Source organism: Palaemon carinicauda, chromosome 2 (assembly GCF_036898095.1).
Source record: "Palaemon carinicauda isolate YSFRI2023 chromosome 2, ASM3689809v2, whole genome shotgun sequence".
Taxonomy (NCBI): domain Eukaryota; kingdom Metazoa; phylum Arthropoda; class Malacostraca; order Decapoda; family Palaemonidae; genus Palaemon; species Palaemon carinicauda.
In genome coordinates, this window is record NC_090726.1 from 98,642,897 (window position 1) to 98,652,768 (window position 9,872).

At 29.5% G+C, this 9,872-nt stretch overlaps 1 protein-coding gene across 2 annotated transcripts in view; it reads right to left on the reverse strand.

The window, feature by feature from the left end:
- Positions 1-591: 591 nt before the first annotated feature.
- Positions 592-9,872, reverse strand: part of LOC137619184 (uncharacterized) — an 814,382-nt gene continuing 805,101 nt past the window's right edge. Inside the window, exons 6-7 of one of the 2 annotated variants that reach the window (XM_068349372.1) lie at positions 4,691-4,785; positions 592-3,122 (exon numbers count right to left, since the gene is read on the reverse strand). In XM_068349372.1, the coding sequence (XP_068205473.1) occupies positions 4,697-4,785 (89 nt within the window). In that variant the 3' untranslated portion in view covers positions 592-3,122; positions 4,691-4,696. Of the gene's footprint in view, positions 3,123-4,689; positions 4,786-9,872 lie in introns of those variants that run through there. The other variant, XM_068349377.1, reaches the window with a different exon arrangement.

The window sequence follows — 9,872 nt, forward strand, 5'->3', positions numbered from 1 at the left end:
GAAATGATATGTCATTCTCCTTCACCCTGCATCATGTTTGAAGAGCATTTTTCAACAGAGGGTCAACTATGGAGGTCATAAATAAAACATGGAACATAAAAAATTAGAGAGAATCCTACGTAAGTCAGGTAGAGGAATTGCTAAAATCATAATTGTTCTCTGATATTTCTCACCCACAGCAAGGGACCAAAAGTCTATGAACTTTTGAACTCTGAAGACTTTTTTAATATCACATTATAAGAACAAGTCTCTTCCTTAAATAAGTTTATTCAAGGCAATAGTTTATACCTAGAAATCATATTATTTTCTAATGTTCAATTCATATATTTAAGTACAAACTCTGCATATTTGGGAAAAAAATTAAATTTAAAGGAGATTCTGATTTTATGGTTTTGCATCAGATATGACTGAAAGGATTATTATTGTCACAGCATGTATTATGTTCGGATGAATCTCATGAAATCTAAGTTGTGTTTGTATCATTTGGAGGACTTACTTCAATAGATCTTCCAAGTGGTAAAACCACAACATGATCACCTTATTATTTCATCGTATGGATGGTAATGGATATAGAAACATATTTCTCCTTCTGCTGCATTTATTTTTATAGTATTTTCAAATATACAACAAAACCTCAAACATAAAAAGCATTTACAAAGATAATATACCCACATAAAGTTAGGTCATTGCATTTGAATTTTTGTGTGATGTAGCTTACATACCATTTTTTTTCTTCTGATCATTACTCCATGAAAGATATTGTGAAGTCAATAGATCAAAATTGGTAACTTCAACTTTTGTAACTTGTGAGTTAAAAGTAATTTTTTAGTATTAGAATAAATCATTTGGGACAGAGGTTATTTGGTTCTCAAGGTATTGCTGCATTTCTAGGCTAAATACTTCTCATGTTTTGGTCATATTAGGAAAGTTCCGTAATGAATACTATCAGCATACGGTTTTTGTAGTTATTCGCTTTATCTCTTGCAACAAAACCAAAATTGAAATTTGTCTTTTTAATGTTTGTTGAGTAGGCTTTAAAGATATTGTGAATGACTGTAAACTTTTCAATCTTTATGGTCATGACTCAATGACTTAAACTTTTCAGTGTTAGCTTGTATCAAAATTAAATGCCACAAGAGATAATACCTTTAAAAACAAAATTTCCAGGGATCTTCATTTTGAAAAAAGCTTTGCTGTTTTCCATTGTTTAATTTTCTTTTGGTTTTATTATTCATTTATCCCAAATTATAAGATCAAGTAGACAGCTTATATTAATATGTTTTATGCAATTTAAATTAGTTTCTACACCGAAACGAAAAATTAAAACAAGAAAAGTATTGTATTTACTGTATATCTAAATTGATAAAAAAAGACAAAGGTGAAACTACACAAATAATGGGAAGATGCTGTTTTGTGTTGAACATTTTATTTTCATATTCTGCACTAGGATTGTAAGCTATATATAATCTTCGATCTTAATGATTAAAGTCACATATCACTCACTATTGTACTCGTATGCCAATTTATTACATAGCTAATATGTATTATTTATGCAACTAGATTTCTCGGTTCTAAGCAATATATGAAATCTTAGCTATTGCCTGTTATTCATTTTTGAAGATTTTGATTTATGGTAGATTTAGGATGCATCATCTAAAATTTTTTTTTTTTTTTTTTTACCGCACCTATCTGACTGTGTGACATCAATTTCCTTGGTAGGCGTGGTAGGCTCAGGAACCACGTCATTGGCTATTATGATTGTGAAGGTCATTGAGAGTAAGCCATATTGAATTTTTCATTGTTACTGTTATCTCCTTTTGAATTCATTATTATTCTTTGAGATAATTAATGATTTAACAGTGAAAAATGATGTCCACAGTCATCTCATTGCCACGGTAATTTGAGATGGTGTAATTGAAATAGAGAATAAACAGCTTATTCCTATTGGAAAACATAAAAGAGCAATAAGCAGCTATTAGAATTTTTAAATGTACGATGCTATTCTTGTTGTCTTCATATTTTGCAATTGTATCTTTCAAGTACAAAGTAATAATTTTTTGTCGTACAGCCTAGTCATGAGATTGAATAAGAAAATACTGCTTTTCAAATGATGTAGATATTTAATTTGTTATAAAAATTATATGATAGTCACAAATTTGATATAATGGAATGTAAATATGCATAAACCTCATGAGAAACTTGAAGGATACAATTCTGTGGCTGTATTCTTAATCTGAATATTGGAATAGAAAACTTTTACTCCAGGTATTTACAAATTATGTTACCATCATTAATTACCTTCATTGCTTTATTTAGTAATGCTTACAACTCGACTTTGGTCCTCATGAAGCAGGTTATCAATAGATGTACAGTAATACATACGTTGAAAATAGTAATTCCGTGGAATACATTCATGAAATGAACGGTAAATAAAGTCTCGAAAATCACTTCACAAAGATATATAAGAGTATTGTTTACAGTCAGCAGGGACCAGCCTCGTTTCCCTCTCACTGCAAACAATTTATGAAAATGATGTGACTAAGTTTATCTTTTTATTATTTTTCAACATTTTATATATTCACAAATGCACCTTAGATTGAAGTAATTCTTTTTAAAGTAAAAGGAAAAATGCCGTCTTCCAGCCAAGTTTCATGGTTAACACTATCTCCCTGCCAAGAACCATTAACATAGTGATTATAACCTCCCATATCCCTATTACAGGAGAAAAAGATTGATTTGTGTTACTGATTCATTGAGACTACAGTTTAGTGTTGTTTATTAACATGTAGTGGCAATATGCAATTCAGGTATCCAGCCTTAGAATTAAATTTTTTATTTTTCAGTTTTGAATCACTTCCCTCAACAGTTGAAGATATACATTTTGTTCCATGAACTGGCAGTGTTAAACATGTCACAGATCAAAATATTCTTCTATGGGATAATATCTCTTCCTTAAACCTACAGTCGCATAAATAGAAATAATCCGTCACCTAAATGCCAAGGTGACTACGTTTAAAAGTATATTGCAGTCTTGAAAATCCAAGCTCTGGTCTCTTTTGAAGAACAATTGTAGAGGCGATAGATATTTTCATAGGTCTTCGTAATTCATCTTGTTTTATTTCCTGGATAACGAACAAAAACATGCATTTAAAGAACACGGAGAACAGTAAATATTATCATCGTGTAATGTTCATGAACAATAAAAGGGTAAATATTAATGAACTTTACATTTGTTTTACTGTATTATAAAAATGTAACACTAACTCAATTATTCTAAGGGTCAGATATATAACAAATTGTTATTTTTGGTCTTAAATGAGTTATAGATTCTAGTGGCCGCCATCAAGGGGATTTATAACTTCAACATATATAGCCATGGATTTTAGATGTTGTGATAGGATAATTCACCCAACTTGCTTTACGCTAAATAGATCATACTAATTTTCCTCCTCTATGGATGTTAACAGCACTAGATAATCTTTGTCTTATTTGCAAAATTTTCATAAATGTTTCTTTTATTTCACCAACAATGACCATCATGAATGAACTGGTATTATCTTTCTTTTAGTAGTGACCTAATATTATTCTTTTCTCTTAAGTGCCTTCATCTATAGATTTAGTAATGATGCTTCTTTTTGAAGAGCATTTGAGTACATTTTTATCTTAATTAGAATTACAAAGAACTCTTCATGACAGCAAAATCAATGGCCATAAGTTGAACTGAGGCTGTGTTGCCACTTTAAAACGTTTTGATGTTACTTCAGTATTTCATACTTATTTTATAGCTTTAGCTTTTCATGTTTTTTATTTAATTTCTGAATACAATAGTTATTTTACATTTAAATCTTATTATTATGTACTCATCTTTTCTATCTTGAATTATTTAATTTTTCCCAGATAAACACGTAATTTCCACCTTTCCCCATTCAAAAGAAAAGTGCCAATATAATAATAATAATAATAATAATAATAATAATAATGATAATAATAATAATAATAATGATAATAATGATAATAATAATAATAATAATAATAATAATAATAATAATAATAATAACAATATTAATAATAATAATAATAATAATAATAATAATAATAATAACAACAATAACAACAACAACAATAATAATAATAATAATAATAATAATAATAACAACAACAACAACAACAACAACAACAACAACAACAACAACAACAACAACAACAATAATAATAATAATAATAATAATAATAATAATAATAATAATAATAAATCTTGTAGGTACCATAATGAACACAGTTCTGTCTGGCTCACCGGGATATATTGTTGAGGTCCATATTTATAATATCTAATAAGTTAGTGAATCCTTTTGATCTTGGGATTATCTTTTACCAAAACATCCTAGATTAACTTAACATAGAGTTATACCAAAACATCTATCCCAATATCGTAGCTTTATCAACATGAAGTCACTTGAGATTACATATTAAAGTAAATTTTACTTGCTACATGGTCATTTACCTTATTGGCCTATCCTTTTACTTATTGGAAGTAAAATTTGATAGTATTTTACTTTTCCTTTTCCTCAGACTTCTTACTTATAGTTTTTTATTTAATTCTGTTATAGGATTATCTAATGCATCTACTGTTATGAGAATTCTTATTTACTTAATTATGAAAAGGATCAAAGTAGAGATATGCATTACCAACCTGCACTTAACAAAGTGTGTGGCACTGTATAGGGTGTAGCTTCCCTTCCTTGATGCACGATTTTAGACAATCATAATGCTTGCTCTGTGATGCTCCTGTGAATGAAAAAATACTGATTAATATCATCTCACAAACTAGGTTATACTTATCATTTAAAATCTGCTTAACAAGACAATGGCATTACGTTTTTAGACTCCTAGTGATTAGCCTATAAACGAGAATTATTCTTTATAGATTGCGCGGCTCTTATAGCTAGACATAGTATCTATGCAGCTCTGCATCCCATGTTTAAATGAAAAGTAAAGTTGAGGTAGAGTAAATCTACAAACTTAAGTCAGCTAGGTAGGAAAATTACAAAGGGAACCAATAAAAAACAAAAGGCATTCAGCATTGCAAGTGGTAATTGAAAGGAAACTACAAAGAACTGTCAGTGATGTGTACAGTATACCATACAAGGTACATTGTAAGAAACACCTTTCTATAGCATAGTAAACTTATGCTTATCAAAAACCTACTCAAAGAACAATATTCATAGAGGATATATATATATATATATATATATATATATATATATATATATATATATATATATATATATATATATATATCTGAACATTGTGGATATGAGTACAAGGCCTGCACAAATTATAATGCTGTCTTTTTTTTAAGTCATATGGAAAGATATTAAAGTTGTTTTAAAGTACTTAAGCCTATCGAATTGGGAATAGTGTTTTTATATAATTCATACTTGCTCAAATATTTCTCAATAAAAATTATGAACCTCTCACCATACTTATGAATCCAAATTAGATTTCATATGTAATGGTTTAGCAATTAAATGAAATCACTTGACATGAAAACAGAATATAATTTAAAGACTCAAAATGAACACTTGCTAATTGTAAAATAGAAAAAAAATATATTTATATTAGTAATTTAATACATCTATGATATCCTAAAACAGCGAGATCTAAAGAATTTAAAACATGTGATTCCTACAGTTAATGACTTCGGTTAAAGTATATAAGATTCGATTACAGTTGGTTACTTGATTATTGAACCTAATCATTTAATTAATAGTATTGATAACAGATACAGGTAAATGTATTAATCTAATACACCTTCCTCATATTGTTATTTCTTCTTATCAAAAATATCAACAAACATTTCTATATAGATATTCTTTGCCCGGCCCCGGTGGATTCCAGTTACCGATACACTGGACAACTTATGATCACACACAGAATTTGTGAGGTAGTTCATTTTATGTGAGCTTCACTCACAAGATGCAGAGGTGGTTGATAATACAAGATCAATTATCAATATTTTGTGTAAACCTGGGAGATGCATCTTTAAAGGGAACTAATAAAAGCTGTCAAACCAAACAATGTTGGCAGTTTTAACCCCGTCAGCTTGTTTACGTTTTACTCATAGTTTTACTTGTTAAAGCTCAACATCTAAGAATTCTAGATCAACATTATACTTTGTTGCTCTTTTCTCCAACTGTTTCTGCTTCAAAAATTTATGGGCCGGGGGAGGATTAAGATATGATTGAATGGTAAAGGGATTTGTTGGCATCATCAAATTTTCATTCAGTTTGAGTAAGTAGTCTGTCCATTACTGGATAATAGAGTTAGTTTTGTATCCTATTTATTCCTCATACTCACACACTTCTTTATGTTCAAGGATACTTATGACAACAGAAAAGGTATCATGCAGACATTTGCAGAATCATATATGACAGATACTGACAAGACCATCTTGTATTACTGAGCCTTTTCAGAGATCTAGTTTGCTTATGTGGTAACAATTCCTTTTGCTTTGCAAGGTAAGTTACATGTGCGTGTTATGTGTAAGAACATAAATGTCTAAATCTCTTCTAGCAAAAAAAGCAAGCGAACTGATTTGACACTAGCAGAAATAATAGGATTCAGTCTGTGAATGTAAACTGCTTGCGGTGCTGACTCTTCTTTACAGAAGCACCATCATGTGTTTGCTCAACTCAGTTTTTGGGATCAATTGAACCCAATCTCGGAACTTTTCACTAATTATCTTTAGGTGATTTAGAACTGTGGTGGTGAAGCCAAACGAAATGCAAAAATTATCTCTCTCTCTCTCTCTCTCTCTCTCTCTCTCTCTCTCTCTCTCTCTCTCTCTCTCTCTCTCTCGTTATGAAATAATACTTTTCTGAGAGTGTGTGTAGGATGGTCGCATATCCCGATGTTTATCCAACTGTTTTTATGCTAGCTAGTCAGTCCGCTGACACTGTTGCGTTTTATATACACACACACACATATATATATATATATATATATATATATATATATGCATATATATGCTTGTATATATATATGCTTGTATATATATATATATATATATATATATATATACATGCTAGCTAGTCAGTCCGCTGTCACTTACGTTATATATATATTTATATATATATATATATATATATATATGTATATATATATATATATATATATATATATATATATATATATATATATATATATATATATATATATATATATATACGTGTGTTTGTGGGTGTGCGTGTTTTTGAAGTTTTCATTTTCCATCCTATTCTGATTTCAAAATCTTACATTATCCACGGATTTTTGACCAAAAATTATTTTCTGTACACAATTTGGTTTCATTTCTTTCAGATTTACATAACTTTTGGAAAATGAATACGTATATTTCTCGGATAAAGAAAGAAAATATATTCATTTCTTATAGTTAATATACGAAAACTCCTCGTATCTTCATATAAAAAAACAGCCAAACTAGTTGATGTATAAAACTTTACTACTACTACTACTACTATTACTACTACTACTACTACTACTACTACTACTACTACTACTACTAATAATAATAATAATAATATGAAAAGGGTGGGCAGCTGGGGGTGGCGACACCAGTTTCAAATGGTGACGCACGTGGCCCCCTTACACCCAGGGCCCTCACTTACCTAACTGCCGCCCCAGGACAAAGTTCCTAGTGAGGGCGCCCCCCGCTCCCACCCCCCTATATTCAGCCCCAACCCACCAGTTCCAAATCCAACACCCTTTTAAATCACTTTGCTGCCCATGGCCCTGTATATAGAAACCTAACTATACAGTAAGGCCTAGTTACAGGATATCGAAATATATAACAGATTAATTACACTGGTGAAAAAGTATTTTATATTAAGTGACTTACGAAATAACAAAGTAAACAGCTCTTAATTTTTCTTCATAAACACACATTAACAGCAATGAAGACTTTGAAGTAAAAGAAACTAAATTGATTTCAAAACAAAATTCCATCAGCAGTACAGAAACATTCAACCATAACATAATAAATTTCATTATGAAACATTCACAAGATATATTTACATATCAGAATTAGGAAGAAAATAAATACATAAATACTTTTCATTATTTGGTAGAAAATGGAATATACCGTACTACATATCTATAATATATATATACATATATCTACACACACACACACACACATATATATATATATACATATATATATATATATATATATATATATATATACATATATATATACATATATATATAAATATATATATATATATACATATATATATATATATATATATATACATATATATATATATATATATATGTATATATATATATACATGCATACATATATATATGTATATGTATATACATATATATATATATATATATATATATATATATATATAGATAGATATAGATAATGTTTCTTTAGAATTGTATGACTCTTTTAAAATTTTAGGGGTGATTCTCGACAGCAAATTTACTTTTGAGAAACACATTAGGTCTGTGTTTTCTTCAATTGCACAAAAATTGGCTTATTGAGAAAGTCTTACAAGATTTTCGGTGATCAATCTATTCTGAAGAAGTGTTTTAATTCTTTCATTCTTCCTTGTTTTGAGTAAAGTTCTCCTGTCTGGTCTTCAGCTTCTGATTCTCATCTTAATTTGTTGGACAGAAACTTACGGTCTATTAAATTTCTTATTCCTGATCTAGATATTAATCTTTGGCACCGTCGTTCAATTAGTTGATTGTGTATGTTGAATAAGAATTTTCATAATTCTCACCATCCTTTACATTCACATCTCCCTGGACAATTCTATCCTGTTCGTAATACTAGGCAGGCAGTTAATTCTAATAGCCAGGCCTTCTCCATCAGGAGGCTTAATACTACACAGTATTCTAGAAGTTTTATTCCAGCTGTGACCAAGTTGTGGAATGATCTTCAAAGTGGCAGCAAATGTTTTTATGTTGAACAGGCTGACATAAGTGTTTTTATAGTTTATATATGACATATCTGTTTTGACGTTGCTACTCGTTTTAGAATGATTTATTGTTAATTTGTTCTCATCATTTATTCATTTCCTTATTTCCTTTCCTCACTGGGCTAATTTTCCTTATTGGAGGCCTTGGGCTTATAGCATCTTGCTTTTGGAATTGCTGCATAGGTTCTTTCAACTAATTTGAGAAACTTAGAAAATGTATTGGTATTTATAATTACACACACACACACACACACACACACACACACACACACATATATATATATATATATATATACATATATATATATATATATATATATATATATATATATATATATACACATATATATATATGTGTGTGTATGTGTGCAACTGTGTGTGTAAATAACTTAAAAATAACGAAGTGCCATAAAATACAATTTTACCTTTATTGTTATAAATTCCAAATTAGTTGAAACAACTCATGCAACAATTCTAGTTTTTGCAATATATGTATATATGCGGCGTGACTGGTCTGGTAGTTCGGTAGTTTTAAGTTATTTACATTTTTTTCTGGTTTAGTTTTGTGAAGTTATAAAGTAATTTACAGCTCTATCTTGACTTTCCATGGAGCAACATCTACTGTAAATAGAAAAAACCCATAGCCCATAGAAATACAGTCTTCGATATTATTTACACGGAGAAGAGAAAAGTATTCCCACGACGTCTATATATACGTGTTTGATGGTTATGCTGATGATAAGATAAGAACATTTTGTGAGAAAAGAAAGCTCTGCAAAGTTAGAATTCGTGAAGTGGTAAAACAAATTAATGAACACACGCATGCAGCCTCGGCATCTAAAGTTGAAAGAGAGATAGTTATAACAAAGATGAAAG